This window comes from Corvus moneduloides, chromosome 12 (assembly GCF_009650955.1).
Source record: "Corvus moneduloides isolate bCorMon1 chromosome 12, bCorMon1.pri, whole genome shotgun sequence".
Taxonomy (NCBI): Eukaryota; Metazoa; Chordata; class Aves; order Passeriformes; family Corvidae; genus Corvus; species Corvus moneduloides.
Genome location: NC_045487.1, coordinates 20,055,923 through 20,071,062, shown reverse-complemented (window position 1 = coordinate 20,071,062; position 15,140 = coordinate 20,055,923). Strand labels below are relative to the sequence as shown.

Genomic DNA, 15,140 nt, shown 5'->3' with positions numbered 1-15,140 from the left:
ATACATTTTCATCTGCCAAGGAAGAGCTTCTCAGCCCCCCTCTCTCTAAGACTGTTCATATTACTAATGAATAATTGGCACTTTTTATTACAGCTTAAACCTGATGTTGCTTTCGATAAGCAGTAAGAGAGAGCATCAATATCACCACAGTCCAGTATTTTACTATATAATATACTAAGCTGCTCTGCAGAGTGCTTATTTCTTTGATTAATTTTTGTTTTCTACAGAGGTTTGCTGAGAGCGAGACTTTAATCACAGTATAGTCATTTAACAATAACTTATAGAATTATAGCTGAATAATATTCATTCAACGAGGACTCGAAAGACTAAATCCATCATTTAGATCTGGTGCTTCCGAATGCTTTTATCACTAAAATTTGCTAAATATTAATCTGATTTTTTTCCCTCCACATTGCAGGTGCTCGAAAGATTATTTCAGAAGGGATTTAACGTGGCAGCTTCCTGTGGTGGTGGGGTAGATTCCTCCCAGTTCAGCGAATACGTGCTGTGTCGCGAAGACAGACGACCACAGCCCACCCCAACAATCAGAATAAAACAGGAGCCCCTGGACTAGACCCTCCCTGTGCCCCCTTTGTAACCGTAGAAGTGTTTAATAGTCCCTTATGTGAAACACTAAGGATTTGCAAAACAGTATTAGCAAACAGACGTTGACTTTATGTTGCCAATTAGTGGTACTCTGAAACTACCTGTCACACAGCCAGCCATGGAATGCATTTGAAAAACCAGTTGTCCGTTGTCCACAGTGACGTTCCTGAGCACACCCAGCGTGGCGGGTCTGGGATGTACTCTGGGCTGGCCAGCAGTGGTGTGGAACAGGCAAAGCTTCGGAAACCCTGGCCCTGGACTGGGCTTCTGCAGCAAGAGCCATGGAAGCAGTGGAACAGACCAGCAGGAGCAGTGGTCCCGACAGCTGCCCAGGGACACCCCAGAGCTGCGCTGTGGGGACGGGGGCGTCTGCGGGAGGAAGAACCCTAAAAACTGCACTGAGATTCCTCCCTGACTGCTGCCCCTCCTCCATATCAGACGTGCTTTACACCCCCAGCATCACAGTCACCTGGTGATTGTACTCACCCACATGAGCAAATGGCTTATTTTTATACTACATTTCCAACTGAGGTCTCTCTCTGTGAACAGGATCCAGAACCAGAAAAGGACCAATTCATAGTCACTGGTGCTCAGTACTAAACCCCCACCCCCCAAACCAAACAAAATAAGTGACAAGAAATTAGACAGGCCCACTTACGGCAATATTTGCAACAGTAGGGATCTGGAAGCACAAAATAAAATGCTAAATAAATCCACCATCACACGAGGGTCACATACTTGACATGGAGCTGTAGCTCTTTAAAGCCAGTCTTGTTTTGACACAGCAACTGTTAAGTTTTGCATCATCAAAGAAGCATGGTTCTGCCAAGCAAGCCACCCCTTGTTAATCATTTACTAACCATGTTAGAAACCCACATTTAGCAGGAAAGTTTTAAGAATTTTGGACAAGCCCACTCTTTATGGGCCTGGAATTCTTGCAAAGAGTTGTTAAAATCCTGTATTGCCATTGCCGGATGAAAGCAGGCAGCCTTTTGCTTAAATTGTTTTTTTATTCTAAATTATTATTTAGATTTTAACTGTGTAGCTGCCCTCTATCTGTGTAACTTTCTCTGTAACAAAGTCAGGGGTCTGTCTGCAGGAGGGTCCTGCTTCTGCCAGGACTTGGCACTGACTCACAGGGCTTCCTAACTCAGGAGACAGCACCGTGTTTGCAGGTGCAAGGTTATAAATAGCATTCTGCTAAATCCTGTTTATTGCTGTTTAGCATGATTGGGTCCTCAATCACTAATTCATGTGTTAATCACAATTTAGTTTCTCCCACATTAATTTATAGAATATTGTTGTAGATGCTGAATTTTAATTAAACTCTTTTTAGATGCATAAATATGGCCATATGGAACAAGGTACAGAGTATTAAGTGGTCAACAGTTCTTTAATGCAAATTGATTGCAATCAGGCAAAATTTAAGTCATGTTTAAGACTAGTATTTTCAAAAGCAATGAGCTGTACTGACTATCCAAGGTAAAATCTAGGCAGGGGTCTAATTTTTGGAAAAGGGCTGGATACCTGTCCATGGAAAATCAGACCTCTGCAGGTTTTCTCACCTTGGTCACCACACTCGGAAATCTCTAATGGCAATCCTGGCCACTTGGCCTGCTACCTTAACAGAACAGTTGAGCAAATCTGTCTACTTTAAGAGTTGTAAAGTTATTTTATTTTGTGGTTTTATACTTGTACGACATTCTAAAGTCGCTAGGCATTGCCATATTTGAATATATGGCACAGCATTCACCTTTGTATGTAAGATATCTGTAGAATTGTATATTATACATTTAATATTGTAAAGAACTTAACGTATAATTGTCATGTATTTGTGTATGCACATTTCTTATACAGTACTTCATGCCATAAACATTTCTGTAAAGTAAATGAACAAAAACAAGCACGTAGGGTGGAACATTCACTGTATCTCCCATGTTGTTTGAAAGAGGTGAGAATTTTTGATTGCGTCTTCTCCAGCCTTTTTCTCCATTCAGCTTGATGTAGCCATGTCTTACAAAAAGATAAAAGTGTTTTATTTATTACTTTCATACCTTTAAGTCCAAAGTATCCTTCACGAGTCTGTTCAGGTTCTTGTTTTTATCCTGCAGCCACTCCTGCCCTGCCCTCCGGCACGGGGTGAGCCGAGTGCTTCCGGCAGCACGTCCTGTCCGGTTCTTACCTCTCAGCCAGGGAATAAAGGTGATATTCCATCCCAGGGGCCTGCTCCTGCCCCTGGTGCTCTCCCCAGGCAGCTCTGGGGAGCGCAGAGTGGGATGGTGCTTTTACACATCTGTGGAACGTTGGAAGTATTTGTGGTTGGTTGGTTGGTTGGTTTTTCCTCAGTTTGGTGTTTACTGTATTCTTTTACGGCTCAATAAAGCAGCTCCCGTAGTTGGGGCAGCTTTGCTGAGGTGGCATTGGAAAGGGTTCCAGGCTGCGCCAGCCGAGTTAAATGTGAACTTGAGATGGGAAGTTTAAACCATGACATCACAGCATTGACTGCAAAACAGCACAAAGGCAAGGAAGACATGTGGAAACAATCACTTTCTTAGAACAAATATGCCTTTAAAAAAAAAAGTTAAGCCTAGGACATGTTCTTTTAGTTAGTAACTTCAGGTCACCTATTTAAAGATTATTACAGTTTCATTTATATCTTTTTTACTTATTTCCCTATATTTTTAGGCAGCAATATCAGCAAAAACTGATTTGAATATTTACTTCTGGCCTTAAACCATAGCAACATAACTTAATGAAGAACGTTGCTCAGCATCGCTAAGATGTTTTAAAGCACCACAGAACCCCAGTGAAGCTGTGGTGTGCAGCCAGCACAGGTTTGTGTGGCGAAGGCCAAGAAGCAAAGCACAGCCTGGTTTTTCACCTAAACCCATTGAACAAAACTCTTCTGATTCGCTGTTGCTAAGCACTGTTCCCGTGCTTGACAAGCACGAGGCTTCACGAGCACTTTGTGTCCAGGCTGTCACAGCTCCAGTCCAGACAGAAGGCGAAAGAGAATGTTCTGTTGTGCTTGTTGGACTCATCGCTCCCGAGAAAGCCACTGCTGAGTACATCCATTCTCTGTACTAATGGCATCGAGGTTTGTTGACAATTTTATTAGATGTTTCACAAAGGATAAGAATCAGCACAACAAAACATTGAAGTATTTGGTTTTAATATTTCTTTGTGGGTATTCTGTTAATATTTTAATGCAAAATGTTTCTGACCAGTGCTTAAGAACTACAAGACAATGTGAAATTCATGTTTGATAAATTAATACTGTATGTCACTCGATGTGTTACTTTAGTAAATTGTTTTATTTCTTTACAAAATAAGTACAAATAAGGGAGTATGTTTTCACACAAATTGGGGGTATTTACCAGTATGTACAGAAATCATCAAAATAACGTAACTCTAATAAACACAAGGCCTTTATTAACAATATGTACAAATTATCAATACATTTAAAACGTAACTTTACACTTCCTGGCCTTAAATACCTTATGAATAATCTTTTGGCTAAATAGCAGCAGTATAAATTTTCTTCTGCTTTTCATAAACCTTAAAAAATAATTAAAACCTTTGTTTTTAAAACTATTGGACAAATAGTTCTATTTGTGCTTTCGCTATGGTTTCCCATCAAAAAAAATATTGCCTCAAAAAAGTGGCAAGCATAACATAGTAAAAATGGAAAAGATAAATAAGCAAATGTGTCCCTTCTGTGGTGACTGGTAACACTGTTAGCTCTGAAGCACAGCTCGTGCCCACCTGCCTGTGCGTGCCCTATTCGATCCCCATTTCACAGGCTCACACTGACATCGCTTGGCTTCCGTGTGGGCCCAAATTCTGCTTCAGCAAAGCATTTAAAAGGCATTCACCCCACCTTTAGGTACTTACAGCTGCTCCTTATGCTTAAAGTCACGTGCCTGTTCAGGAGCCTCTCCGGACTGGAGGCCTTGGTCCAGTTGTCCAAGGCAAAGGTGTCCCCACTCCAGGTGGCACCAGGCTGCCCGGGCTCACCTGCTCTCCCCACTCCAGGAGTGGAAGCGGCCCCCAGAAACCTCTACAGTGACTTTAAAAATCCATATAGAATACTCTAAAATCTTTACTGAACAATATTATCTTTTAAAACCACCATTAATCCATACTCTTTGCAATAAATAAATTAGTATTTTTCTAGAAAATAAAACCCAGCTTTGAATCCTGTTACTAACCAGCTGCTACAAATGCGCAAAAGGTTGATGAGATTTAGAAAACAACTGGAAGCAAGTCAAGGTAACTCAGCTGAGACCCAGCACACAGATTTCATACACTTAAGATTTGGTTCAGCAAATGGCTCAGGAAATGAGCTGTGCAGTAAAAGCAAAAATCCTAAATATATAAAATTTGTGGGAGTGTGCAGTGGCTAGTCTCTTGGCTGTGCAAAAAATTGCCATTATAACTAAGCTAAAATAGCAACAGGTATCACCATGGTTAGTAAGACAGTGCTAGTAAACTGAAAACAAAACAAGCCCAGCACGAGTGAACACACAGGTGAACACCATGGCTGGGACCCACCCCTGTGAACCTGTCCCAGTCCTGGCCAGGAGATGGTTTAGGTGAGCCATTGCATTTGTGTAACTTCAACATCAGCTACTTCAGCCTTACCTAAAATGGCCAAATGGAGCAAGACTTCAATGTTGATTTTATTTGTGGAGTTAACATTTTAAAACCTTTTGCACATTTTTTTTGGTGGTTTTTATATATATATATATATTTTTTTTTTACATAAAGGGAATTTATTGCATGTGTCTGACAATTTTACAAAACAAAATTACTGGAACATTGACTTCTGAAAAAAATAGAAGGCACATTAAAATGACAGCTTTCAATGCAAGTTGAGCTTCTGTGGAGCAATCAGTACAACTGTTGGCTTTATTTAAGCAGAGCTCGGTAGAGCAGCAGAGAATGGCTCATTTCTCGCTCCTGCTCCATGTAGAAGATGAAGTCCCTGAGGTTCACGCGCGTGATTTTCTGCCGGGGGTACTGCCGGGGGGAGGCCGTGCCCAGCCCGGCCTGGCTGCCAGCACACACCCCCACACCCTGCAAGAGAGCACACCAGAGCATGAGTCCTCAGCAGCAAAGGGCCTCCTCCTCTCCCAGGGCTACAGCTGCTGGATTCTTTTCAAACAGCTTCAATGCATCATTATGAGCCTCATTCTGTAAACATTACATGAGGGGTTTATTACTATTATTATTTTTTCTATTCTGAGTCTCTCACCAGGTTAACCTGAGTAAAGGCCACAAGTGCAAACACATGAGGCTAAACCTTGGTCACTTACAGCTCGGGACAAATCCATCCTGCTACAGTCATGTTCACTGTAGACATATTTGACCAGTTTAAATTCAGGAGCCTTTTAAGAAGAAAACTATTTTCAGCAGGTAAGGCCATTAAGATATCAAATGTGTGCACAATCCTACTGCTCATCCAAGGACTGGGAACAGGTGAGTGGCATATTGGGATGTCCCCAGAGGGACCCCAGTTCTCTCCTCTGGGTCTGCTGAAGAGAAGGGCTCAGTGTGGGGAGATACTCAATGCAAGCAAACAATCAAAAAATTAAATGGAAAAATCACAAAGACTCAGACATTATGTGATGATAAACATTAGTGTACCTGTTTCTACAGCTATGTTAAACAATTACATATTTTTTAATTGCTTCATTGGTAGTGAATTACTGAATACCTCATCCTGGCTTTGTATATAGAGAGAAAATTCTTAAACTGGGCCTGGGAACACAGTGATCTGAGTATTTAGAAAAGGAAAGGACATAATTACAGCCCCTGCAGACTCATGGAGTTTAAACTCAAACCTGATGCACACACATGTTCAGCCATTTTTTCATCCATAGGAGTCCACTGTTTTTATTAATTCCAATTGGTTTGTAGCAAAATAAAGTGTTCTAACGTAGAAAAATAGGTTTTAATCACTGAAAAGATTTAAGCTATTTTTCAAACCTCTAAGACATCTGGTAAAATTTTCAATACTTTTAATATCCCACATTTAACTGCTGCTCAAACCTACCTTTCTTTCCCCAGGAAATACTTATTCTAGGATCTTTGAGTCCAGACATTAAGAATACAGTTAAGGGTAATTTTACTACTGAAAAGTTGCAGGGGAAACATACATGGTCTGTTGAGAGTAAGGCATGGCACTGTTTTCCTCTGTCCACCACAGTCAGTCTGACTCCTTGCAGAACTGCACTATTCATGTTATTTCTCCCATACCTGCTTATTCAATTACAGCAGTGGGGCAAATCCTGTTCTGTAACCACAAACACAAAAGGCTTCATGGAGTGCAGTGAATGTGGCTCAGCTTGCAGGGAATGGAGGGAGAAGCCCACGACCTTTGAGCACCCGGAGCATTTGAGCCAAAGGATTCTGCTCTCCAGTATGGAGCAGTTTTTGTTAATTAATTGATTGAGCACCGAACCTCACTGCTCATAGGAAATGCAGCTGCAAGGGCTGCTCATCCATGCTGCAGCCAAACACATGCCCAGTGCATAATCCATGTATTCAGCACTGCTTCGAGTTCAGCCTTTAACCCAAAACCCCACTTTGCATTCCTAAAAGAAAAGGAATCATTTAAACTCTCCCTCTCTGTCTTCCACAGGTTGTACAAAACCATACCTTGACCTGCCTCTCACTGGACTCTGACCATGCACCCACTCTGACAGGGCTGTGCCCACTGCTCCTAAGTCCTTAAGAAACCACTGTGTGTGTATTTATTTTAAATCAAGCTGACTCAAAAAATACTTCTCCTTCTTCTCTGTTCCCACCATGGTGCATCTCTCCCCTGCCCACAGCACTCATTTCAGATTCATCCTGACCACAGGACCTGTGACAAATACACTTGTAATGAATGTGGCCACCTTAAACTCATTGGAAACTGCTGTCCTTAGCACTCTGGACTGGGAGCATCCCACACACACCCAACAGTCACAGAAAAGCTGCATAACTTTTAACATTTTTTCTTTATAAAAAACTATTTCTTGAGTCAGGTGAGTTACATTGACAGCAAGGAACTGCTCTCTATTTGGACAGAGTAGCTGGAATTAAGATGTGCCAAGTCATATTCATTGCATTTATCACTTGAGATACTGAACTTCTACATAGGAAGAGCATATCCTTAACCAGCACCAGAACACGGCATCAAGCTGTGCACATTGTAACCACAGTTGTGAGCCCATCAGTTACCTGATCATGTTCTGGAATTGTTTCACAAGGTGAAAAAAACCCATAAAAATTATTTTAGAAATAGAGAAGCACATCTGTAAGCTCACAGAACAGTAATTTATGTGTGTCAATATGATCACTAATTTAAATTAAAAACCAGTTTGTTTGGTACTGCATTGTATGCAAAATTACTCTGCAGATGCTATATATAAAAAAGTGGACTCCTAAATGCCATAATTATTTAATTGAATACATGAATTCAAGTGTAGTTTAAAATAATGGCCAAGAATAGTGGAAGTGAAATAATTCAAAATTTTCTCAAGAAAAATCACATTTTTTACCAGCATGACAGATTTTTCATCAACCCAAACAAGCCCCTGTGTTGTCTGTATCTATGGCAACTAATCAGAGTTACACAGATAAAAGCTCTAACAAAAAAAGTAATGGTTTTAAATTGTTTACCTCCTTTATTTCCTGGCCTGCCACACCCAAGTTATTGCCAAATTTCACACACACTCAAATATACATCAATGCTAGTTTTTGTATCAGTGAACTTCTAGTTATAATTTCAGGAAAACTTGAGACATTCCAGACCAGAAAAAACCCATGTAATTTATGCATGAACTCTGTGCCTCTTAATTTTGAGACAGCTTCCAAACATGCGTTCCAGTGACTTCCTTTCTCCTTCCCTCCCAGCCTCTCCTTTCCCCACTGCCCCTCTTCCCGTGCTCCTTCAATCCTTTCTTGTAACACACCTGGGGACTGGTGACTGCCTCGGACCTGGCAGCTGCAAATCCCACAGCACAGCCCAGCACACAGCAGAGAGCAAAGAGATTCTCCTGTGCTCTCCTTGCGGGCCTCCAGGGGTGGGGAGCACCTGAGACTCCCCCCAGCTCCTGCTCCCGGCCAGGGCTGAAGAGAAAATCAATTCATGGAAAATCACAGGCAGGAATTTGTAACCCTGCCATGGTGCTGTGCTCTCCGTTAACCTGTAATCCCAGACCCACTGAGACAGCCACAGTCTGTCTGCCGGAACAGCTTTACTGCACTTCAGCCCCGTGAGCTGATGGGGATAAAGCTCACAGCATTCCAAATAACAGTGTTGGACTGACAAGCTTAATTCAACTGTTGGAAGCTACCTAGCTTGAAATTACGGCTTCAGAAGAATCAGAGTAATTACTCATTCAGTATGCATACTTTGAAGCAATTCTGAATTTATGTCAGATGTGACACAACATTTGGGCCACCTTTCTCAGCCTGTTTGCTATTTTCATGATTTTCCTCTATGAGAAAACTCCTGCTGTATTGCAGAGGGAAATATAAACAGTTCAGAATAAAATCTTGACCGAAGCCTTGGTAGATCACTAGCTACAACAGTCTGCTACAGAAACACGCTTTCCCAGTGACAGGGAGACTACAACAAGCCCTATGCACAGAGAGGCCAACAAAACCTCCTTTGTGTCACAGTTCTCAGCACTACTGAGAACAGCAAATGCAGCTCCTCTACAGAGTGTGCATCACCTCTTACCTCTCCAGGAACAGCGTGTGCCCTTCACCAACCACCAAGTCCCCCTTGCCTCCCAAACCTTCACCCATCTGGAAACTGTGTCGGAGCTACTCCATGCTCAGCTCTTGTCCCATCCTCAGGTGACACAGGTGGGTCCCCCCGTGGCCCCCAGGGCTGCAGGAGCTCCTCAGCCCCCAGGGATGGGTGACCCCAAGCCAGGTGCACCCCAGAGCTCACAGTGCAGCCTGTTCCTCTGGAGAGCCCAGCCAGCCTCTCTTTGCTGTCCCCAAGCCAACAGTACCCACAGAAGCTGTAGGGACTGAAAATCTCAAGCTCCTTCCTACCTCTGTTCTCCTTCTGCTGGGCCCCACCACTCAACTGGATCCCTAAGGATTCGTAAAGGTTTAAAGGCTGCTGGGAAAGGGGACTGAGGCAGACAGACACGCCTCTTTCAAAATGATCGTGGGCAAACTCGCCCACCACTCACAAAGTAGAAGCGTCTTTGTGCATGAAATTACAATAGTTACAGCAGCAGGTGGATGGAAATCAAAGTGGGTAAGTCCCAAAAATGTGCTGTTCCCTGCTCGAGATAGAAGTGCTTTCACAGAAGAAAGCAAATGTAATACAGAATCTACACTTATTTTTATAACAATTTCTACTGTTGAACAATTTTTTTTTTTTTCTTCACAAACCTGCATCTCTTCAACTTTGAATTACAGAACCATGGAAATAAAATACAATATTCTTGTCAGGGAACAGAAAGATAAGGGCAAGTAGCAGATTGCATTTAATATTTTATCCATCCTTCCTTCACCAAAAAACAATTCAGTGCTGACATCTCTGCTTTGAACAGAGTCTTGATCTGCGGCTATTGCTTCTCTGTGAGCCAGAGACAAGGCAATAATGATAAAAGATCCGCTGGGTTTCTTCCCAGGCTACATGGCACATCCTTGTGGCAGACTTCACTTCAAGCCAAAGTCTGAAAGTGGGAATCATACAGCAACAATTCAAAGCCAAGCTATTTTTGGAGTAAAATATACCAGGAATTTTGTCTCTGCAAGCTCCGTGCACTGCAGAGGAGTGGGAAGATAAGGTATCTATTAGTCTGCTTTTATGAACAAGAGGTCTTGAATCACAAGAAACATTCTGGAGATATTCTGCAGCAATTATGTTTTTACTTGCATAAAATGCTATTAGATCTTTGGCTGAGAGGCACATGAAAAACAGGTATAATACTATGTATGATTAGCTGTCCCACATAAATTAGGGTTTAATTCAACACCTACTGAAGCTAACAGTAACAATTTCACTGAAACATCCTAAAATTAAGATGCCTCTAAAGTACAGAAATGTAATAACTGTTCATCAGCACCTCAAAGATTAACAATGCTATAGGAAATATAATTATATCTACAAAAATACCGTGCATCTTCATATGTGCAACATGGTGACTCTACCAGTGTCTTTAGAAAGATTCATCACCAAAAGCTATCATTTAGGCCTTCAGATGAGCAGCATTTACAGGGAGGAGTAGATCCCATGCTTTCTTCGGAAGCTGGTTATTTTCATTTGCCAACATTTTCACCCTGTACTATTTTAGTGCAACTGTTCCTACAGACTGTTTTGGCACCCGTTCACTTGCTACACCCTTCTGGATGCAAATGCATCTCCTTTCCCCTGGGCACATAAACACACACCTCGCCCTGCAGACAAACATCAGAAAAACTGATTTGCACAAGTACTTACAAGTACTTCAAATACCAACACAATTGCAACATTTCAAAGACAGCGTGCAGTAATTTTTAAATTAAGAAATAATAAGGAGAAGGTAAATCACACTAAGTCATGGATACAGTGAAAATTTTTTCTTCAGATGTGATCACCTCAGTTTATAATTACCTGATGTTATTTGAACCCAAAGAAATGGGCTGCCATTACAAGCAGAAGACTTTATATGTACCTGCTCCTCGCCTTTATTACATTACGCCAAGTCACATATGCAAGTACTATTATAATAAAAAACCTGCTTGGTAAAGCAGCATCAAACCAAAATCCTCCAGTTGAGGGAACTGGGCATCAATTCCAATCTCACCACTTATTGCTCCCTCTAAGACAGCATTTCCCCCCCAGCTGAATGAGAGCAGGGGCAAAAAGCAGGCTAGGAGGCATTTCAGTGAGAAACTATCTGGGAAGAAGAGGAGTCTGCCCCAATGACAACAGATAATAAGATGAAGTGTAAGGGCTTTGGGCTATGACATTCACCTGCTCAAGAGAGATGGGTGCTTCAGTACCCAGTCCTCAATAGGTCACTCTTGGTAGGAACCAGACTGCAACTCATCCTCCCTTCTTAATCAATGTATCCACACAGTGTCTGAATAATCACTGCACTGATGTGAGGCAGAAAAACTCAGGTTTTTGAGATAAGCTCTGCATTCTGCAGAGACCTTTGACCTTTCCAAGATCTTTCAGCACCCCCACTGCCTGTTTGGTATCTGATGAGAACACAGTGCCTTGTATCCTCCAGCTCCTTGCAGCACACTCACAACACGCTGGTGGTGCAAGCTCTGGGTCGTCTCATTTCCTTTGTTCATGAACCTGCTCTTCAGAGCAGCTACGGGTCCTGCCAACATCTTTATCCACAAACATCTCATACCCAACACAATCCACTGCCTTACTTGGACTTAAAAGCAACGACAATTTTACCTGATTAAGAATTCTTAAGTTTAGGCTGCGTTCTTGCCGTGGTAATTATAAGTGGAATATTCTATTTATCCTGTTTCCATCATACACATATATTTTCATTTTGCTTGGAATGCTTCTCCTTGCATGCTTTCCAAATGTTTAATCAAGTGCTGCTCCCTTTCAAATACTAATCCTGCCAAATTTTTTTATTGCTATTTTTCAAGCACTGTGGTGCTTTACCCTTCTCATCTTTCAATACTAACATAGGGGGGCTTTTTCTTGTTTTCTGTTGTTTTGTTGAGGTTTTTTTAAGCATTTGCTTGCATTATGCCAGCCCAGTCACTCTGTACATCCCTGCATTCTCTCTCACAGAGAATCAAGAAACATCAAACCAACTTTGGGAGAAGCCCTACAGCCCAGCTTGCAGGATTCACATTTTCCTTGAGACATATTTGATTCCCATCTGAATTTTTTCTAATATACTTGATACTAATTTGAAACTATCTCAGTTTTACACAGTGGGTGGCCCTTTCCTTTCTAACCTGTATGACTGTGACTTTCATAAAACCTGAAACATAAAATAATTAAAATATTCTTGACATTCATCGATCTCTAGACACATACAACTGTAAAATTTAATTATTTAAATGTCTAATTAAAAGATACATAATTGCCATACAGTAAAGGCTGCTTTTTGGCCTGCCTCTTACTGAAAACACTCTGAGCAGAACAACTGTAGGGGACCAGACTCATTTGCAGCAGGTTTTGATGAGGAGAAGTCAGCACTTCCATGTGCATCACAACACTCTATGCACTCATCGAGGTGAGACACAGGTACCACACAGCTGCTTCATGTCCTGCCAGCCCTCCCATGGGAGGAGGAAGAGCAGGAGACAGAGAGAAAAGTATCCCAATCTTAAACACAAAATCGCTTTCTCAGCTCTTGAGAGCATGAATTGCCCTCATTCATCTCAGCTGACTTTCGGTTCTTAAGCCTAATTATGATGTATAACACCCAGACTTTATAATAATTGTGTTTCCAGCTGTTGGCCATCTTGCTCACCCTCAGCAACTGTGCAAGTGCCAATCAAGTGACTTTATGTCCCAGTTGCCAAACAAAGGACAAAAATACCCACAGAGCTACCAGCTCCTTAGGACTTTATTCCTGTGTAAAATCTGCTGGTGGATTAGTCACTCTCTCTGAACAGTGATCTAAACCTTTCCCTGTAATTACCACGGGCTCCTCTGTGGATTGAGGGTAGTGCAGGGCCCTCACCCGTACCAAGCCCATTAAACAAACCAAAATAAAGCAGGCAATGCAGTTATCTCTGGATTGAGTGGCAATAAAATTAAACCCTAAATGCTAATACCTTCAGCTTGCAGGATAAACACATTGCTGGAACACAGTCCAGTGTGCAGGAAACAAGACATTAACATTTGCAAATAAAAGGTGGAAGACAGCTAACACTCTATTACTGCAAATATCATGGAATATAATTAAGGCTGGTGCATTTCAGACATTAGGGAGAAATGACAGAGTTCAGCAGGGAGAAGTTACCAGATCATTCAGCTATTCAGTTCTTAGTTTCTTCACATTTCTTACAGCTAAGTCTCACTCTTGGCTCTTTTTAAGTTAGTGGCTTGCTTGTTCAGAAAACATTTAAAAAACTTAGATTGGCACAAACAGCTCTCAGGAAAAAAGGCTCCAAAAAGGAAACAAGTTCCTACAGACATCAGTAACCTTAAACGAGCCCCCACTCCCTGCACTGCTTCCCCTTCCACACTATCAAGACATTCCTCTTCACATCCTGGTCACCAAGTGCTGCTTCCATCCAAGTCCTTCTCCACGTTCCTGTCTCTCTCTCGCACACCAGGACCACTTCTCCAGGACTCAAAGCTGATACACTTGGTGACCTGCATGTCTCCACCACCTCTGACTGCTCTGCATTACAGCATCAGACCGCTATCTAATCTGCCCCTAAACTTCCAAAACCAACCCTCTGCTTCATACTGTCCTCTAACCCCTAAATGTCAATCCAGGTTTTTCCTTTCCCTCCATTATTAGACAAAATAAGACAGCCAAGCCTTGAGTAACAAGCAGATAATTTTAATTTATAAACACATTACTGACAATTTAAACTTTGCTCTATGCTTTAGGAACCCTGCAATCCCCTCTTCATGAATTCCCAAATCCTTATCTTCCTCCAGCCCGTTTCATCACAAAGCAACCAACCAATCTTTTAAAGACACTTATATTCAACACAGCCAACAACAAACAATAAACCTTAAATTTCAAACTAAGCTATTTGAAAAAAACCCAAACATACTTGTCTTTTGTAAAGTTAACCCTTTCACACACTCAAAATTTTCCCAGATCCACCTCACTGTATAAACAGTGGGATTAAATGCATCACGAAAACTTTCCAGAAGATTCTTTAAACTGTATCTTGCTGTACCAAAATGATTGGGCAATCCATATCAATTTCTATAAAGAATAAATATCTTTAGTCTACAGATGGTCATGGAGGAGACACAGTGATGTAGAAAACATTTTTTTCAGATGTTAAAGCTCTACTCTTAGTTATCTCTAACTTTTCATTTTTCCTATTCTGATAGGTTTGAACACCACTCAGACTACCTCAAGAAAATAAGACTTAACAAGTAAATATTACAACTATCACCACCTTTCCTTTATTAAAATCACCCCCAATATATATAGTTATTAATTATTTAAAATAAATTAAAAACCAGATAGTCAAAATCAAGTGCTCCACTACAAACAATTCTAATTAAAACAGACCCTAAAATATATTATAGAAGTAAGTCTAAGCCAGACACAAAATCACCTTATCAATCATCTGATACATACTGAAGAGCTCTTACAGATGGGTCCTGAAAATTGACAACAGTCAATGTATAAACTGACAAGTCTGTCAGATCTAATTACTCCCAAAACAAAATAAACATGAATATTATATCAAAAAGAAGGTTGTAACTACAAAAGAAAAACCTTTACCAAAGTAGTAGCTCAAACCAGAGGCTCATGATGGGATATTTTTGGCTAAGTTAAACAAAAGGCAGTGGAGTGCAATGTACTCCCCTCTCTGGAAGGAGCTGGCACAAGGCATTGCAGCAA

At 41.3% G+C, this 15,140-nt stretch overlaps 2 protein-coding genes across 7 annotated transcripts in view; one reads left to right on the top strand and one right to left on the bottom strand.

The window, feature by feature from the left end:
* KCTD15 (potassium channel tetramerization domain containing 15) overlaps window positions 1-3,892 on the top strand; it is a 46,963-nt gene extending 43,071 nt beyond the window's left edge. For all 6 annotated transcript variants that reach the window (XM_032121604.1, XM_032121602.1, XM_032121606.1 and 3 more), the window contains exon 5: window positions 419-3,892. In XM_032121604.1, coding sequence (XP_031977495.1) covers window positions 419-574 — 156 coding nt within the window. In that variant the 3' untranslated portion in view covers window positions 575-3,892. The remainder of the gene's footprint in view (window positions 1-418) is intronic.
* Window positions 3,893-3,901: 9 nt separating this feature from the next.
* The window catches only part of LOC116449773 (transcription initiation factor TFIID subunit 4-like), a 147,718-nt gene continuing 136,479 nt past the window's right edge, over window positions 3,902-15,140 (bottom strand). Inside the window, exon 15 of the mRNA XM_032121596.1 lies at window positions 3,902-5,685. Within this exon, the coding sequence (XP_031977487.1) occupies window positions 5,518-5,685 (168 nt within the window). The 3' untranslated portion in view covers window positions 3,902-5,517. The remainder of the gene's footprint in view (window positions 5,686-15,140) is intronic.